At 37.0% G+C, this 20,969-nt stretch overlaps 1 protein-coding gene across 1 annotated transcript in view; it reads left to right on the top strand.

Moving 5' to 3' along the window:
• Positions 1-20,592, top strand: part of adgrv1 (adhesion G protein-coupled receptor V1) — a 109,245-nt gene extending 88,653 nt beyond the window's left edge. Inside the window, exons 91-95 of the mRNA XM_025053295.1 lie at positions 1,579-1,736; positions 7,215-7,336; positions 13,604-13,789; positions 16,904-17,078; positions 20,355-20,592. Coding sequence (XP_024909063.1) covers positions 1,579-1,736; positions 7,215-7,336; positions 13,604-13,789; positions 16,904-17,078; positions 20,355-20,473 — 760 coding nt within the window. The 3' untranslated portion in view covers positions 20,474-20,592. The remainder of the gene's footprint in view (positions 1-1,578; positions 1,737-7,214; positions 7,337-13,603; positions 13,790-16,903; positions 17,079-20,354) is intronic.
• The last annotated feature ends 377 nt before the right edge of the window (positions 20,593-20,969 follow it).

The raw sequence follows: 20,969 nt of genomic DNA on the forward strand, positions 1-20,969 counted from the left end.
TGAGAGGTGTGAGAAGACACAGGGGGCTTCAGTTTCCTGGAAAGTCAGCCTTTGGCTCTGAAGGATAGAGGCGGCCTTTGAATCACCCCCTCCACACCCCCTCCTGTCACCCTATTCACTTATCTCTCTCTTCCAATCAGTGTTAACAGGGAGTCTCTTGTTGGGTCTCTGATTTTCTCCCTGCCTTTGTACCAACATGTGTCTTTCACATATATCTCTCTAATATGCATATGCATTTACTTTTAATTGTTTTCTTACAAACCTCAGGTTCAGTAAAATTACCCTTAGTATTTTTCCCATCTGCTACAAAACCCGAGGGTTTTTGATTGGCAAGGCTAGAGAAGTGTAAATATTCATAATTCAGTGTGGGACAGAGTTATGAAAAGCCTTACCTGATTCTGTGTTTTGACTACAGTAGTTCCAGTAATGAAAGGAGAAGCCCTCCCTCTTTTTTTTTTTTTTCTGTTTATGCTCGGTTTCAGTTTATGTATAATTTTTTATTTTCTCAGATGAAAATGCTTCATCAAAGTTCACCCATAAAGAAGCAAAACAAGAAATAACTGGGGAAATTAGACTTTTCACAATGACCATGAAGACATGCGCAGATACTAAGAGTGGCACATTATGTTCAGATTCATCTGGACTATAATTTTTTGGAACTATAGACCAAGAAACCTACTTTCTTGAAAAGACCATACACTCATTCATTACGTAAATTTAATAAAAGCTAAACTCTAATTATGGATTTCAGTAAAAATGATGACTAGCAAAGGAATGGAAGACAGCATACTTTCACATGTTGATTTTGGGGTTCCCAAAGAGGAGACTTGCGGTCAGAATTTGACTGCATGCCGAAATTTATTCAGCCATGAGTGAAGGTGTAGGAATATGATATAATTTTAGTTTCCAGTAACTGGAACTGTGATCCTCTGTTGTCTGACACTTCATGAAGTAGAGAATAAGACAACGATGACCATAAACTGCAGCACAGATTCTAACAGTTAAACTAAAAATTAAATTTAAAGTTGAAATGTGTTTTTAAAATAAAGAAGGGTTGAATCTTGTGATAAACTAACAAGCAGATATTAATGAACTCTTAACCAGTGGAGTTCTTTTCGTTTTCCTTTTGACTGATTAGGGATTAATTACATTCCTGAATTCCATTTAATAAATGTCCTAAATGTCTAAAATAAATTGTTCTGCCAAGAAAGTGAAAATGACTCACAGTCTAAACTGAACAGAAACAGTGAGCTCATATCTTAAAATAGAAAAACACCTAAGCACCTGTGGCATAAGATATTACTGTACTCGACTAAACCTGCAAAGTGACCTGGATTTTCTGAAGCAGGAACAAACAGTTTTCTGTTGTGCAGTTTAAAACTAAAGCTCTCATTAGGCAATATAACTGCCAGGCATAAGCTGATCCTGCTTGTTACACTGGAAAAACAAAGTCTTAACTGTAGGAAATACAGTTAAAATCTTAAATTAAAAATTAAAGAATATTTTCTCTCTCTCTAATTTTTAAAATATATGGTATCATAAACCTTGTACACTCTTCTGTGTTTGTCTTTTCTCCAGGTGCTTCATCCCAAACATCTACACAGCTCTGTGCACAGCAGTGCTGGTGCCTCTCATCTGTTTGGTGGCAGTGCTCGTGGTATTCATCCATGCCTACCAGGTTACTCACCAGTGGAAGGCCTATGATGACATGTATCGTGGACGCACCAACAGCACAGGTACAAATGTGTATATAAGATTACAGTAGATATACATGGCTTCCTTTATTAAGAGTAAAGGAAGAAAAGTACTTTAACAATTTAAATATTTACATTTATATATTTAACCAGCCTTTATGTCTTTTGTAAAAGACATGAACAAAGTCATTAAGAAAAGGTCATCAAAAAGAAATTACACAGATGGATGTTTGCCACTTCCTCAATAAAATATGATTTTGTTCTAAGGTCACTAAGTTCAACCAACAGAGCCCCCATTGTTTCCTCAGTGTCTTTGACTCTGACTTGGTGGAAAAGCTTTTCAAACTTTGGTGTGGTCTGGACCTCGCTTGCAACTGTAGTTTACGCAGTTTGGGGAAAAATAACAAAGTCAACAGAGTGACACTGTAGCACGAGAGGTTAAGTTTGAAAATTTTCAGGCGTTGTCAGACACGAAGGTGCAGAAGTACTTCACTACAGGACTGTACAGTATGCTGTGTTTTTTTTATGTAGGCTGAAAAGAGGATGGATTTCTGTTATTGGTCTTGGCCAAACAATGAGATGGGTTTTCTTCTTACTTGTGCTTATTCACACTGGTCAGTACTCTTTGTGGTAATACTGCCACAAATAAGCCACTTTTGTAACTGCATGGAGTTGTCCTGGTAATCTGGTTTGCCTTAAAAGTGCATTGTTTAAATAAACCAAATGTAGGTGTTTAAATTTTTGGCATTCTCAAGGTCACTCGATTATCTTGGTGGGAATCACTTTTACAATACAGTATTAATGCTAGTGTTAAGGGAAATACGTCAGATTGTGACAAGAATCTGCTGCTGTCTACTCTTCGTCACCGTGTAATGTAGATTCTAATGATGAAAATCATTCATACCACATTTGAATTGGTCCTGTGTTTATGTAGAGGTGCCCCAGGAGACCCTGTTTGAGTCAGATCACTGACTAGTAAGTCCAAACTAAGTCCTTGACATTAAAACCGCCTTGAACATAAAGATTTCAATAGTTCAGCTCCATCATTCTGAGACAGGTGGTAAAAAATATTGCCTTGTGCATGTAAAAAAAAACATAAACTCAACTTAATGTAACCTTGCATGTAAAAACAGTTAGATACAGAAGATATCAGTTGTTGTGTCTATATTGTGTACACATGTGTCTGTGTGTGTGTTTGTGTGTGTGTATACACATGTGTAGTTACATAAAGCAACTGGGTTGTAAAAATAAAGAAATCCTGGCCGAGAACATCCATTATCAAAGTTCATGCCGGGTCAGCCTTAGTTTTATTTTGACACAGAATTACACAATACAAACAGGAGTACACAGAACAAGAGAGAGAGGGAGAAAATGAAAGAGTGGTTAATATAGTCAAGATCACAGAATAGTTTCAGTCTGATGTTAATGATCATAATAAATATTGACATTTTGTTTCAAATGTTTGGAAGTGTGTTTGCAGGTCCTTTCATAAGTGTTGCACTTAAATAAGATCGTGTATAAACACTGTCATAAAAGCTTTATTGTATTATATTCACTCACTTAATATTTTTATTTATTAAACACAAACCCAATCTGATGATAACAACACACAGGGTCACACCCCTAGACTCTACCAGTTATGAAACAGACCTGGACCGCAGGCAGGCAAGTCACGTACCTGCTGTCAACGTCTTAGAAGCCACAGTTTCTAATCTGTGCACACTGAGGTCTGGTACAGCATCATCTGAAACCATTAAAGTCAGTGTCAGTGTAAGACACATGTTCCATTTACCTCAGTAATCATTGGATCTCACTGAAACAGAGAAAGTGTACCACTCACAAATATTAATAACAAATGACTTGACTTTTACCTCTGTCCCAAATGAAGCTACGGTGTGTGTGGTACTAAAAGATGCCTTTCCCTTGATAATGAAATGATTACAAATCAAGTTTGAAACAGAGCACTTCATGAATGAATACCTGCCAGTGTTTTATTGTTGCAAAGATGACCTCGCCTGTGTGTTAATCACTCCAGTCTGGAATGAGGAAATGATAAAAATAAGTTACTCCGATGTAATTGTGGAGCTCTTTGCTGTAAACATTGTACAGTCACCTTTTTCCGATTGATTTAAGTACTGTAGGTGGTGCTATTTGACATGTTTGTTCATCATTTGAAGAATAACTTGTCTACTTGTGCATGCTTAATTTAATTTAATTTATGGTGCGGTACAGATAGAGGTGATGAAGATTAAGAGGGCAGATAAGTGAATGTTTATCTTTAAGATCCTAGTTTCTTGTCACATTGTAACCTTCCCTCTCAAAAATGGCAATTCATTTGAAACAATATGATCTCTTTCTAATATATTTCTTTCTCTCATCTCCTTTTTTCCCCGCTCTGTTCTGTTTTTTGGTTCAAAAACATCAAGTCTTTAAAGGGAAAATCAGCTTCTTTATTTTTATAGTAACATTCTAGGACCAGTGTGTGCCATGTACAGGAAAACAAAATCATTAACATGATAGCAGAATGTTGAAAGATAGAGGAAATGTATTTGATCTCTGCCGTGTTGTACGTGTTCACACTCAGGTACTGCAGTTCTCACAGCCCTGACTCATATAGTTGCCCATAAGTCACTCACTGCACTCACTGTTATTACAGATGTTGACTCTACTTGGGTCTTGAGTTTCCTCCTGTCACTGTTTCTGTTGAACCTGTGCACTTTTCACAGTTTGTCTTCTCACACTAGGATCATTCTCCGATCAAATGCAGCCCAGAGTGGGGTCACCTGCAGAGAAAATAAGCTCTTTGTCTTGTGCTCTGTGGGATTTGAAAGTACCCTTTAACAACTGTTTGCATCTCTATGCAGAGAATCAAGTCTGTGTTTGTGTATTTCTGCCAAGTTTGTGGACAGAAATGCACCAACCTTTTACCAGCTGAAGATGAGCGCACTCCCCATTTCTTTCTGCCGCATCTTCTTCTTCTTCTTCTTTTTCTCCGTCTTCACCCTCAAGGAGGCATTCAGGCAAACTCTCAGTCAACAGTTTGTAGTCAGTTTTCATTTGGCCATGGGAATTTTTCCTTTACTGTGGGAGCTCTGCTTTCAGACTGGAATGTGCTTACAGTCTTGGACGGAGAGGAGATGGAAACATTGGTGAGATGGGAGGAAGGTTGTTACAGATCACAAAAGAGGAAGAAAAGTTTGACACAGAGGAGACGGGATATACAAGTGATTGCTGTATTAAATAGTACTAGCTGTGTCATTACTAAGTTTATACATGTTTAGGCATTTTAATTTGAGCCACTTTATCTGTTCATTACAGCAAGAACAATGGCTGTGAAACTGAATTTTGGCACTAAAACTCAATGGAAAGAGTCTGTGTTTTTAGCTCAAAGCATTCTGAGTTTGGTAAATCATGTCCCTGAAGTTACAACAGTAACACTTCCAAAGTCTTCCAAATTTGTGTAGGAAAGCTGCGCTGGACTTGAATGTGTAGCTGTGTCACTGATATGAACTTGATTTCTGCAAAATTCCAAAGGTTCGGACAGAGACAAGTGTTGTTTGCTTTATGAAAGACTGGAGCTGCTCAGCAGTCTGAATGATGATGAGAAGAATCAGACTAAGCCAACCCTTAGTCTGATTCTTCTCATCATCATGCTTCCTAAATATAAAAAGACAACTAAAGTGCATACAATGGAAATAGAAATATTTCTCAAGCGTCACCTGAACGCCCTATAAAACATACAACTAATAATTCAAATTAATTACAAATCATGTCGAGAAGAAATAAGGTGAAAGCAAAATGTAGTACAAAAAGGAAAAAATAGCTGAGCCAGAAGAAAGTTGTTGGTTTGGAGAAAAACTTGGACCACAGTGTAAATGACAAGGTGCTGGAAGTTGCACCTAAATAAGAACTTTTTGTGCAAACCTGGGCCCTGTGCCTTGTGTTTCCATCCTACTTGTGAAGTGAACTGTACAGTTTGTTCCACATAACACAGACCAACAGACTGGAGTGGCAAAGAGGCTGCAGTGTCTCCTTTAATTTGTAACGTCATCCCTGGGGATTTACAGATCAGTGTAAAACCAACGGTCATGTCCATCTGTTTGGTTTCTGGTACACTAAACCTGCTTCTAACAAGCAGACCTGATAACAGCTCTTTAAAACATGGATTGGATGTTATCAAGGATACATTGTGTTTTCAGAAACACAATGACAACAGCATGAACAAAAACACCTTGCGGCAAATTCCAGTCACCTGATGAACGCAGACGACCACACCTAGATGGCGACACATAGTTAGAAGTAAACAGGTCATTGGGAACAAGGCAGGTGTGAAAATGAAGGGCTAACTTTTAGTTCTCTCATTATTTCTTCTAACTTTAAATTCCGTTGCTTTTCAGACTTTTTATATCATTGGGTCTGAATCTAATGACTGAAAAGAGGATGAATGTAATTAAAACACATTTCTGTCCAACATTTAGTTGACCTTTGCACCTTGTATGCAACGCCCACCTGAGTTGAGGGATCACTTTCTGGGATGTGTTATAAAACTGAGCTTGAAGAGTTATTTTGATGGTTTTTTTTTTTTTTTTTTCTTGAGCAGGCCTCTCTGTCTTTGTTATGATGAGTCAGTCCAACAGCCTGACTCCTGTGGGAGTCTTTATTTAATTGTAATTATGGTGTCTTTTAATAAAAGCAGACGGGATCCTCTGTTGTTTTAGCATATGAGATGGATGACACATGTATTACCACTGAACAGAGGCCCAGCTTGTTTTCTTCACATTGTTAAAGTGAAATGTGAATTTCCCCAATGTGGGACAACTAAAGGTCTCACCTCATCTACTTATCTTACAATGCAACATTGCTGCTAAATGAGCACTTATAAAACAATAAAAGCATTAATATGGGCCTCATTCAAATTACATGTTGGCACCATGCATTATCCTGAAAAGTTGATGTTTATAGCAATTCCACAGTTGCTGTCATTTGCACACGCTGCAAAGAAGAACTCCTTCTTTAATTGTCATGGCCTACTAGTATATTTGTGGAGGCTTCACCTTTAGGTCAGACACCCAGCTTGAAACAGATCATCCTCACTGACCTCAGGGCAGTACGTACTGCATGTCCACTGCTGACAAGCTGACTGATGCATTTGTCAAAGAGATTGCCATGGACTGAAGACTTATTAATACTGTTGGGGAAATTGAGTTGTTCTTTTGAATATATTTCCATGTTAACAATTTCATTGTTTGGATTAGTCAGAAATAAAAAAATAAAAAACAGTAGGGAAACACAAATATCTGCCTGCTGTTGATTATCTTTTTATTCCAGAAAAAAATACACATATTTAGGAACGCTGTCTATCACGCTTAATTGTGATTAGTTATGATCACAATTAAACATGATTAACCACATCTACCCTTTGATTACTCAGTTAATTGTTATTGTTTGACAGACCTATTATTTATTTGTGCTCCTCCATTGTGCTGTATTTTTAAAGAATTGTGTCATCTTGTCCTCCAGAGGTGCCACTGGTCCTAACCCTGTTCCTGATCATCTCCCTGGTCTGGTTATGGGCTGGGCTACATATGGGCTACAGGAGCCTGTGGATGCTCATTCTCTACGTCATCTTCAACTGCCTCCTGGTGAGCCCCCTCACTTATTTGTTTGTGTCAAAGATAATGATTCCACATGACTTCACATTTTAAGGGAATCTGGAATCCAAATCCTTGTCCAGATTAATATCTATATTTTATTACTTCATTATAATTATAAATTATAAAAGAATCAAAAACAAAAGCACATCTGAATATTCAGTCTCCTGGATGAGGTAACAGAACCATGATGATGATTCATAACTACCACTTTGATAATAGAATACAGGTTTGCACTGGTGAACCAGCATAACACAGCTTTGATTTAGTTACGATGCATTCTATATGGTTATAGTTTAACATTAAATTTAACAGAATCTGGAATAGATTGAAATTAAGAAATGATGGTGAGACTCAATGACCATAATGTGTGAGCAGTGACTGACGGTGCGATCATGCTTTGAAGCTCCTGCTTTGATGCGCCAGGGGGAGGGTGTTAATAACAAGGGACAGTTTTTAAAATGTCAGCTTCTTTTTTGAAATAGTGACTGAGTGCTTTAAGGGGATTTTGAAATAATGACCAGACATTAATGAAATCTTATTTTTGCAGCAGTAAACCCCATATTATATAACATCAAAAGGTAGCAAGTAGGCCGTAGAGGTTTATGAGTTATGAGTAATGTTTCTATTAAATTAGTAATCAAATGACTCACTCTTAATCATGTGTAGTTTAGTGTGCCTTGCACAATTTCATTATTTTCCTTTTTACATAGGAGTAAACCCTGCTATATAGTCTGATATGTTCTCTGAAATCATTCAGTTCATTTCATCACTTTGATTTTACTAATGCACTAAAGTATTTACAGCCCTTAAGTTATAATCATATTAACTCTTTAATTAAATAAACACAAAATACTCTCTGGATACATTCCCAATAGTCTCTAGCATAATTAAATCAGATACTTACTGCACAAAACATACTTATATTTATCACTTTTGTGAACTTAATGTTAAAACTTAACCATTAACATAATGTGTATTGCTCCCTGAAGGTCTAAAGGTCTAATAGCTTGAAATTCAGGCATATGGGTTTTTTTTTCACATTTTGTGAAAACTAGCATTGTCCTGCCTGCAAAGATACCCCTGCCCCTACTCCCTCCAGTGTAAATGTTTGCACTCTCTGGTGTTATCGTCTCAGAAAACTGTGTGTCTGTAGAGTGAGACACAATAGGTCTATGGTAACCCATGGTAATATGTAGCATTGACATGCTAAAGACAGCAGCACTGCACCAAAGTAAACTTTACCTTCTGGTACAGTGTCTAATGAAGAGAAGTGATGTCAGCGTCAACAGCTGACATCACTGATGTCACATTTTGCACTTGTCTGCAGCGCAGTCGTGTTTGTTTCATTGTTTGACATTATGTCGTCACTTTATACAATGGAATGGTGATGTTTTCTAAGGGTCATGGGTCATTGGCTGCTGAGAAGAGGTTGGGACTTTACGTCTAACTTGCATTCATGAAACCTGAACCCACCCTGTGGGTGGTGCTATAAACACAGTCAGTGACCAAACACTAACTAACTACTTCAGTCCCTGAGTTAAGCTCCTTTCTATCTAATCAAACTCACTATGGCCAATGACTGTGGTGCGGGTTTTCTGACTGGACTAAATATAGCTTAGAGTTCTATTCTCTTGTGGAGCTGCGCACCTTCACTAAGTCAAACCATTTTTTTTAAATGTCAACAGATTTGTGACTTATTTATTTGTTTATACATACTGTAAATAAGCAAACAAGAAAGGTCTTTTCTGAGGCCTGACTGTCCCATCTGTCTTATTCTTCTTATCAAAACAAAGATGATGATAACTTGACACATTTCTGCATACCTTTCTTTAATCATGTTTTAACAAATATGTTTTTTATACACAATGACACATATTTTGGATTTTTTTTGTTGTTTGTTTATTTTTGTTTTTTTAGAGTAGGATAAGAAAAGCAATGCATCTCAAAAGCTAATGTTTTCTCAGTCCTTTGCTGTTCAATTATTGGATTTACTGTCAGCTGTAAAGATGACCTCTCCCTTGTGTTAGCGTGCCCTGGTCATCAGGTGTATCAATTTGGTGTCTTGCAACCCCTAAACCTCAGACTGAAGCCCCAGGTCCTGGGATTCGGTCTATGTCTACAGTTTGTAGGATTCATCAAAGTGGAACAGGTAAAGAGTCCCAAAGGCAAAACACATCCAAGGACATTGATTAGCAGTAAATAAATGGGTCTGACCTAGTTTTCACAATACACTGCTAAGAAAAGTGTTGTCTGTGTTGATGGAGATCCTGTTGCTGTGTGACCAAGGATGTCTGTATGTGTGTGCAGGTGTGTGTGTGTGCACAGGTTTTTTGGAGCAAACTTAATTTACTTTTCTGTAAAGGTGAAAATGGTTTCACAGCAGACATAATGTGTTATCGTAGAACTCCCATTAAGGGCTGAATGAAAGATTAATGAAAGTAAATGGGAACCAGAGAAGACTTGATATGTTCCCCCCATCAAATACACCTTAAAGAGCAATTAGATTGTCATGGTTGATAACTGATGTGTCCTTCAGATGAGTGTTGGAGCTGAAGAGGCTGGTCCTGAAGGTCTGTGTGACCCTGTTCAAGGCAGGTGATCAAATAACATGGGAACAAGGACAAGTACAGAACAGCACAGAACACGTGCTCTCCTGCATCCCTGGGCACAGAATTAATCATTAAAGCAGGAATAACATCACATCAGCGGTGTTTTCCAACATGCATGGCAGATCTTCAGGGTTGATAAAATCTTCCTGTGACTTATTTTTGTGAATTTAGGTGACTTGTCCATCCACATAAATGGCATAAAACAACACTGAATCAAGTATAGTTTATAGTATATATAGTTATAATAGTAACACTAATAGTAATATAATACTAGTCAATAAATTATATAGTGTTGGAAACTGGAAAAATAAAGTAAATAAATAAATAATGCATCTCTCCTAGTGACATTTCAGAGCCTGTTTGACAGTTGAAACTGTTTTTTAATCACAGAGAGGTGTGTGTGAATTATACTGCATATATACAGTATAAATGACTGACAGCTGGATTCTTCTGCCTGGCATTGTCACAACATCTGTAATCCAGCTTCTATCTGAAAGAAACAGTTACATTAATTGTTACGGTTAATTGCTGTGGCCATTTATAGAACAACTCCAAATATTTAACCTTTTGCATTAAACCCTGCAGGACAATCTGATATTGCAACATATTACTGAACTCCCAGCTTTCCATGCATAATTATTTATTGTCTTTAAATCCTGCCTATTTCTCCATCTTTGTTCGTTGACTTTAGCTAGTGTGGTGTCAGTGAGGTCATTGCACTGTATGGTTGTGCAGCAGAGTTTGGTAAAGCAGTTGTTATTGTTTCCATCATGGAGTGAATTTTCCATTAGAGTTAATTTTCCATGTTTACTTCACTGCTGCTGCTGAGGTTGTTGTGTTTCACACCTCCCTACAGGTGATTACTGAACAAAAGTAAATACATGCAGATGCTGCAGCTGTGCACAACGTAGTGTTGCAGGAGAGTTAGAACTCTTTCAGTTGTTGAACCTGCAGTCTCCACTGTTCTTCATTAAGCCACACTTTTAGTCAAGGCCTAAAAGTTGATCCACACCAGACTTTAAATCTAATAATTTCCAAACTGCTACCTGACTGGCCATTCAGGCCACGCCCATTCTCCATATATCAAACTTTATCATATCTAGGCATCCATATCTGGTCTGTTGGTAAAATGTATAGCTTTTTAGAAATGTGTATGTTTACAACTATTTTAATATCAGCATTCAATAGTTAAGATAACACTGGGGGAAAATATTAATTTCTAATACTATGGGTATTTAGAAAATCCAGATCTTCAAAAATCAATGAGAGGCAAACAATGAAAGTGTGTAATTCAATGTTGATGCTGACTCATATGTGCTGTCATATTCCACATAATGATCATATAATGGTTCAAACATTGCACCATGTGTTCTTGTGGAAACAAGTACATTCAATCCACCTGGAAAATCCATGAACTGATGCATAAGAAAGTGACAATAAAATATTGCTTTTATTTTTTAAATTTTCTAGCCTTTTTCTCGCTCTGAACTTTTAAACTTGTTCTTGGTCCAGGGAGCACAAACTCCAACATTGGATGTTCTACACAATCTTTCTGCCTAAATCTCTTCAATAATAATAGTAGTAATAATAATAATCGAGCCCCTGCAACCAACACAAATGGCTGCCACCAGAGGAGGAGCCTAATACGAGGTTGCCACGGGAGACGCCATTATGGATATGTGGTTCTTCCAGGGAATATAGAGCAATATATCCTCTTCTGTTGTTATCAACAACGCCAACATAATTGACTGAGTTGCATTGACTTGTTTAAAGTCCACAGACGGTAGCATAGAAACCTTACTATCACAGCTACTTTTCCATTGTAATTACACAAGAAGACAGACTCAGTAACAGGCATCAGTAATAAAGTCCACAGCAAAGGCCACTAATGTAGGTGTTACTTGTATCCTTCTTCATCACTGTTACTGTAAACCAGGCCTTTTTATCTTATATTATTGTTACAGACAGAAATACACAGCACTCTCAAGCAGTAACTGGTTCCAGTAAGATTTGATTCCACCACTACTTTCCCACCCAACCTCTGTAGTCTGTAAATAGCTACAGAATATATCTGTTTTAATCCAAATGAGCCATCAGATGTGAAACCAGTATCCAAAGGACAGAAATGTTGTTTTATATGATATGTTCACAGCAGTTTCAGTGCAGACAGTAGGGAAGACTGCTGCACATCAATCGTCCAGTTTATAACCTGAATTAAACATCAGCCAACAGCAATGTTTTCACATCAGTTAAGTTTTTCAAACTACTAAAAACTACGTTTCAGATTTTTACCAGAACAACTTTATCATGTTTGTCAACTGGGATAAAGTGGGAAATTAAACCTACAGCTCACATATATTCAAACTTATTAAGAACTAACGGTGGTATTGTTTGCAGTTTTACAGGTGAGAGTATAAATGTTTCTCAACAGCTTGTGGTCCATGTACTCTAAAGGACTAAAGAAAATGGCCAAAGACCTTGGTCTGTGTCTTTGCATTTCTTTTTGGTAAAGACCTGACCTTTCCTCAGGTAACACTTATATAACAGGCTGGCTGTAAAGCCTGTTCTTCTGGTTGCACAGCCTGCTAATGGTATGCACTAATCACCCACAACACCGTTGTGGTAAATAGCAAAATATACTCCTACACACTTATTAATCTATCTTTAAACTGATTATTACGTGGTTTAACACATTGTATATTGATGTGGATTTACAGCTGCAAATGATTTCACACTTTCATGGCCCAGCCACTAATGACCTCTGAGCTGTAACATGTTCCTTTTTATATATTTGCACACATTGTTTTCAACTTTTATGAGTCGGAAGTTGCAGCACACACATACAACACACCCATAAACCACAGTTTCTACTTCTCTTTTCATAATGTCACTATTACTTTCAGAAAGTTCTTAAATGAATAAAATAACGACAACTTTATGAGATACAATTTTCATGTCTTCTTCTTGTCCACAATTCCAAGAAACATGCTAGGCCTTTGACGTCAAGGGCATTTTAGAGAACACTTATTTAACCAACACTTGCTGAAACCTCAGCTATGTCTTCATCTCTGTTTTTTGTCACCTTAACTGCACTTGTTCCGACGCACATTCCGGCTGATGGCTCTTTTTTTGCATTCCATCTCAGTCTGCCACTGTCGTCATCACAGAGTGATAGCTGTTGTGAAATACTGGATGGCCCTGTCGTATTTGACGCTCCGGTGTTTTAGAGTAATTCACAGCACAGTGCTGTTGACCAGCAGGATTTGGTAACAATGTGGAAGCGGGCAATGGCGAAATATCTGGGTGCCAATGATGTCATGTCCTGGTGACGAAGTAATTCATTAATCATGTTGAAAGATGGGCTGTTAGGTTTGAAGATGTGAGAAGAAATAAAGTACAGCTGCCAGAAAGAGCTGATGTAGCACAGTATATGCTGATGACTTACATTAATACTTGGGTATAGGTATGTAAGTGGATACTGTGTTTGATTGGCCACGAGCACTAACTGATTAAAGACCACATGTCTAAATATCTGACTATAAACGTGGAGTTTTAGTATCGTACATGTCACTGACCACTAGTGACAATACTAATGAGATCATAAATGCTGATTATTTTTCCTGTCTTTCCTTCTGTGTGGCTGCAGGGCTTGTATGTGTTTGCAGTGTACTTCATCATGCACAACCAGCTGTGTTGGCCAACTAAAGCTAGTTACACAGTGGAGATGAACGGCCAGGACTCTCCAGACTCTAGCTACCCTGGAGGGGGACCCACCACTGTGGGAGCCGATATCAACAAATCCACTCAGAACCTCATCAGTGCCATGGAAGAGGTACCCCACACACACATACACAATGTGCAAGAGGACTATTTTATGAACTGTATATACACAGATGTCAACTCTATTGAATTCCCTAGACAATCTTTTCTCAACCCATTATATCACATCTTTCTGGTGATGACAATTTCATAAAAAATATTTTATTATGCTTTTTCGGAAATGAAGCAGTGGCACCATCTTTAAAATATTCATCAATACTGCTGTCATGCAGGGTCACATGGTTCGATCACCCACGATCTCTTCTGTTTTATGTTGATTCTCTCTTCATATGGGCAGGACAATAAATATTTACTTGATTTTAATATTGTTTTAATTCAAATACCTGAATCAACCAGCAGGTACTTTGTTCTGTCTTTGAGGCATACTAATGAAAGGTTATTTTTGATTTATGTACCCTCTCTGCTTGTATTCTATACTTCAATCAGTTATCAACAACTAATCCAGTACAAATTGATTAGCATGAGCTTAATCCTTAAAATGTCTAAATGATTTATATAAATAACTTTTTCTAAAAGAGAAAAAATTCTAATCGTGAACAGTAAATTTCTTTATTTTTTAAAATTTTGTTTAAAAATGTATGCTTATCTACACAGAAGAAGTATGAGGTCAGGCGTGCGTTAATGTCTGTCTTGAAAAGGTCCAGATACGATTATATAATCAATCACAACTAATTCATCTTTAACATGTCATACTCATGATTTAGTCACACCTAATTTTCCACTGTGAGCGCCATCCCCTTCTTGTGTATCCAGAAAGTTGTTTTTTTACACGATCCAAGTGTCAGACTGTTTATAAAAAGTACAAACAAGCAGTACTGCAAATGTTTTTGCTGAGATACTGCAGCAGTCCTGAAACTGCAGCAGTCCTGAAACCGGTAACAGCCAGTCAACTCTGCATTTAACTTTTATATTGAGCATGGAAATTCCATTGTACACAATGTCGTTGGGCCAATGTCACTGTGTCCTCACATCTCAGCATCTTTGTCGCACACAAATGTCCCAACTTTAAAAGCATTCAAATGTTTAAAAATGTTAAAAAGCTCAAACTGTAGAAGTAAGTCTCTGTAGAGGAATTAATTATAATTTATACTTCACTTTTCAACTTTTGACATTTGTAAGATTTTTATTCCTCCTTTGGCCTCATTCCCAGAGTTAAGTTCTCACACATTTCTCATGTCAGCTGAGTGTGACTGCATACAGAACATTTTATACCCACTCTCTCAGACACGCACCGTCATTGGGGCCCAGGCCTCTGTGTGTCTCTGTGTATATCACTAAATGGTCAGACTTTACCTATTGTTTTCTGATGCCTCCTGTTTCTGTTCACAACCAAATCACTGCTCACCATCTCCATGTTTAAAGCATACCATATATGGACTGAGCTGCTGCCCCTCTGCATACTCAAGTCCACTCATCATGTCATATTCTTAAGAGCATGCCCTCAGTATTAGGGAATTGGACGGTTTGCACAGAAACTGAAGGATGGTCAAGAAGTTGGAGTTACCCACTCACCAGTACCTCTAGAAGAGGATGTGGGAGATCTGAGGTGTTGTCTGTCTGTGTAGTTATAACCACCTTGGTTAGAGCCAAGCAAACCACAAACACACACATGCTTTAACACATATGTCCATTTATATTTATATTTATAAACCCAACCTGAATATAAAACACTTCCATAGTAATCAGGGTGTAATAATAATAATAATAATAATAATACATTATATTTCATACATTGTTGTTTATGTGAAAAGTCGTCAGGACCAGACATATACCAGTTACAATTTCGTTCTCATTATCTCTCTTTTATATTTTAGGTTAGCACATACAGTAGTAAACAAGCCGTTGTTTCAGTGATTTTAAAAGGTTGTCCACAGTGTAGCCCATATTCAAGTGTTACTTGTTGCCAAACAGGAAAGAAAATGAAAATCTTATCTAATAAATCAGGTATAAAGGATATTATTAATGTAAGTCTGTAATGTAGCTTCTATGCCTTTAACCTAAACATGAACTCATGGAAAAATTGAATTAAAACCGTATATTGCTGAAATGGAGATATAATTACAAAGATTACTATATAATGATATGATAATTTAATCTGTCTTAAAAAAATTTACTTTTAGCTATGTTTTAATTCCATCCTGTAAACACTTTCTATAACTGCTGAAAAATCATAGCAGGTCTCACTACTGTCTTCTAAACATTCCCCTTCAAGTTTGATGTTATTTTTCTGTCACAAAACAGAGTTGACCCTTTTATTGTAAAACTTAATTTGCCTTTGCGTTATTCGATGTAGGGATGTTGGATTTTCATAAAACAGGAGCAGATATTATGCACCAAATAAACGTAATTAGATATAGAATTAAATATCTAAAGAGAACAACTTGTCCCTGGAGTGTTTTACAGTCTTGAACGTGGCCTTGCTTAAACCACTACTTTGGATGCCACCGTCTGATCTATAAGAAGGACGGGCCAATGGCTGATATCGTGCCAAATTGTTTAGCGGATATTTTAGACAGTTCCTCCACAGATGATAGTTGGATTATGTTTAATCAAATATATGAAAAAATAGCAACTATTTTAATACATATTACATTATTTTACATAATACACATTTGAATTATAAAACATTCTTACTGCTATAAAGATAATGCTTGGGTTCTCATGGGAGCATTTTATACTATTTACAATAACCACACATATGACAGAACACTAAAAAATGTTTTATTTTCACTTTGCCCTGTTATTCTGATGGCATCATTTCATGCCACCTAGTTGATTAAATGTGACACCCAAGACACACTAACCTCACTTTGACCCCGTGAACCTGCTCTGACCCTGTGAACCTTTTAGGGTGCCAGGACAACATGCACTCTCCATGACCCTACTAACTCATCACAGGCTGTGATTACACGGCTGATAGGAATGGCCAGTTTATCATTGAAGTGTTTCAGTGTGTGCATGTGTTTACTAGGGTGCACATTTGTATATAAATTGTCCACATAATCTGATGTATCTGAAACAAGGTATTAAAATTATTTGCCTTTGTTCTTTAACTCAAATAACAATATTATGTCTGTGGATGTGTGTGTGTGCGTGTGTGTCTTAGGTATCAGCAGACTGGGAGCGAACATCCTTGCGGCCCAGCAGTCAGCACAGCAGTGCGTTTAAACCCAGTCCTGTTTTGGGCACGTACAGCACGGATCCTGGTTTCATCAACACCAACCTGACCACAGACGAGGAGTTGCAGGAGTTTGATGACCTCATATTTGCCTTAAAGACCGGTGAGTGTCAGACTGTGCACCACTGTACGATATCAGTTTAATATTATGTTTATGTATTTACTTTTACATGAATTTAAATAACAGCACAGGTCAGTGTTTTTACAGCTAAGAGAGTCAAAATTAGCATAAGTGGTTTTAAATCTTACTGACTCATTATGTGAGTCAGTAAATCTGTTTGCTGCCATGGAAACCATCCCCCTTAGATGATGTATGTCCGAAGCTCGCACACAAGTGATGGGTTTTTGTGTATGTGTGTCTTTAATCTCAGGGATATCTGAGTACTTAGGACCATTAACTCCATGCACCTACTGTATGTAGATTTTTTTCTCTGCATTATGCAGCCTGACTGCTGCTGTTCTAATTTCTAACTGACCTGGCCTCAGTTAGTATGCAAGCAGATCCAAATATCCTTCTATAAATACATAATGTGCACAAAGGAAAAATATAGAAATATGTTTTATTTCCTACACTTCTTTTTAAAGGGATCTCAATATATAACATATACATAAGATCCACCCTGAAGTATAGAAAACTGGGTGTGTGTACAGGTAATCATTAAAATTTAACTCTGAAACTATCATTTTCATTTTATCACTATGATGTCATTTTTCACAGCATAACGGTGCTTTGTGAGGAAAGAGTTGCAGGTTAGGCTAGGTTCATATTTGGTTAATATAGTAACAGGCTCTAGGATGGGCCGCAGCCCAGTACCCAATTGTGGATCAATAGAAATTATTCATAAATCACTAAATATAGGTGTACTTGACCATTATTGAACATTAATGAGGATATTAATTGATATCCTCATATGATAACTAAACAATTAGTATTCCTCATGTTTTAAACATAACCACATGTGGAGCTTTTTACTGGCAGCCATTTTGAGGTTGAACAGAGCTGTTGTGAGGACTGAGAAATCCTGGGGAACATGATGCGAGACGACCCAAAAACAATTTCTTGCAACCCACCTGAGGGTCGCAACAATGGTCTAGGGGATCCAGAATGTTGCTTTACAACAATTAATCCCAAGTAACCTGACAGCTACATTAATGGGACATTTGTCTCATGCCATGTCTTGTCCTCCCTCTGTCCTGCTGTCCAGTTTGTCTGTATGTCACTGGAGCTTTAAATATCCTCAGAGCATCGGTGAACGAGCCAAAGGGATTTATCGCCCCTCATCTTTGCAAACTCAGCAATGTAAGGTGTTCATTCATAATACTGAGTGAGGCTAAAAGGCACGTTTGCAAGTTTTTAATTAACTCAAAGCTGTTGGCTCCCTGCAGATTCCTGCATTTGTCTCAAAATGAAATATTTTCAGTGTACAATGAATTTTAGTCTCCGTTCTTTTTTCCATTGCACAACTATTACTTTGAAACTTTGACCTCATGCATGGCCATGTTCATGTCACACTGAGTCTATAACCTTCTTCTTCTAGTCAGACAGTCAGCAGTGAAGATAATTCAATAATCAGTTACATAATTACATAACTGGCTCACCGGGTCACTAACTAATGTGTTTTAACAAGTTTCTAAACTTAAAGCATAGTTAACTATTAACTGGATCAGAGCCTTGAGCCTGTCTGTGCCCTGACCCTCTGGTTATGTCACAACCTGCGGCTGGACTGACTTTCAACAACTCACTTATTCTCAGAAAAGTAACTGAACCAACCGTCAAATTGTATTTGCACAATTACTGATTAATTCTGTTCATAATAATAATGATTACACAGTTACATCAGAGCATGTTCCTTCCTTAGTCCTAATTGTAATTTGGTTGATAAAACACCTTAAAGATTGAGCTGTCATGTTTGACAACAGTTGTGTGTCCTAGAGCAGTTCTTCTGCTTCATGCTTGTTAATCTCCTGGTGACTGATAGTTTTTCCAGGGTTAAAAGTTAAGACTTGGCTGATGTGGAGCTTCAGCACCAGTGCCTCCAGCAACACTCAGCTCCTCTGTGGGCCTCACTGCTAACATGGCTCTTCAGGGTTTCTTACAGTTGACAGGCTCTTCGTACTTGTTTAAACTATCAGGATTAGATGCAGACTCGTAGAGGGTTAGTGGAAAAATGTGCATCCCGTATTGTGTGTATCTTCAAAACATTATTTTCCAGGGCTGATATTGGAGGTTACTGCCAAAAAAGGTCCTTCCAGCTGAAAAAATAAAAGGAAAATACAGGCAGAGGGCAAAAATACACTGTCATATGCAACTCAGATCACATTGTACTTCTAAAGAATAATTTTGTATAATTAAATTGTTTATTTTTTTTAGAAAGTTGTCGCATAATTTACCTTAAAAAATACTGTAATGAAAAATGTGATATTTTTTTCATTACAGTATTATTTAACTTAGCAATATAAGTAATCTATAGTCTGCCTCAGGTTTTTTATCATAGAACTACTACTACACAAACATGTATAAACACTCACAGCACCTACCATGACTGATACTGTACATCACATGTAAAGTTACATAATACCATGTTAACTGTAATGATCTAATTGTGACATAATCAGCCGCTGAACTTGATCAGCAAAATAGAGTCTACTGGTTAATGGTCTCACTGTTGAGTAACACATACAGAATATATATATAAATATACATATAGATTTATACACACACACACACACACACACATATATATATATATATATATACATATATATATTAAAATGTGCTTTACATGTTTGAGAAAATAGGGTGGAAATAAAAAATGAAGCATGTATAAAACATAGACAGTACTTTATGTAAGGATACATCGAAAGGACTAACTGTGCCTGCCCTTCTTATATCTGGGGTTGTATAAAACCTGTATTACTATTAAAACTACAAGAGACAAAGACTTTGGTAACTTTTTTACATGTTTTGTTTTGATGTAAATGCATTCTTGATCATTTGTCAAACAGNNNNGCGTGGGGAGGGGGGGGGGGGAATACATATATTTGTTATGTAGTGACAAAAAAATCTTGCATTTCTTTCTCATCCGCTAACTGATTTCTTTAACACACACAACCAAAAATGACTGTACTACTATTATAAAGCTGTGTGTGATCAGATAGGAAAGTTAATAGTAGGAGAGTTGAAAAAGTTTAAACTGAGACAGAAAAGGTCAAAATAAACAAAAATGACTCAAGAATTGAACCTTCAGGATCCAAGATTTGAACCCTGAAAAACACCACTTTGTCACCACTACCAGTTAAGACTCATAATTGATAATCAAAATAAAAAAGTCCAAATTGCTCAACAGAATTGTTGAAAATGCTTTGTTGTATTTTTCAGGAACAGGCCTTAATGTAAGCGATAATGAATCTATTCCCGGAAGCCATGACGGAGGAAGCGTGACCAATTCCCAAATCGTTGAGCTGAGACGGATCCCAATCGCTGACACACATCTTTAACCTTTTTACAATACCAGAAAAGAAAAATGACAGCCCTGTATTTTTATATGATAAAAATGCTTTTGCACTAAAATAATTTTTAATAGAAAATGTAGATGTTTGATACTGTGTGTGATTTTTACTGTACATGGTTTTATATGTGTGTGTAAATATATATATATATAGTGTTATACATAAATGTTTTAGTAAGTTAATTTTTTAAAGTCTGTTAAGAAGTTGTTTTCTGAATGTACTGTATATGTGGAGTTTTCTTTCTGTAGAGACCTTAGTAAAGTGAAGCCCACTGTGCCTTTTTTGGTGCAAGTCCTGCTGATTATGGTGGAGATGGTATAACATTGTTAATAAATAATTGACTATATATACAGTTTATATATGTATTTCCACATAGATGTTTTTTTTTTTTTTACGACTAGCTTCGTCTTTCTTTGAATGGTTTGTGGTTGTCTCTCTGATGGGGTCAGAGGACTTGAAGGTCAGTTTTTAATGCCTGGGCTTT

This window comes from Cynoglossus semilaevis, chromosome Z (genome assembly GCF_000523025.1).
Source record: "Cynoglossus semilaevis isolate Cse_v1.0 chromosome Z, Cse_v1.0, whole genome shotgun sequence".
Lineage (NCBI taxonomy): Eukaryota > Metazoa > Chordata > Actinopteri > Pleuronectiformes > Cynoglossidae > Cynoglossus > Cynoglossus semilaevis.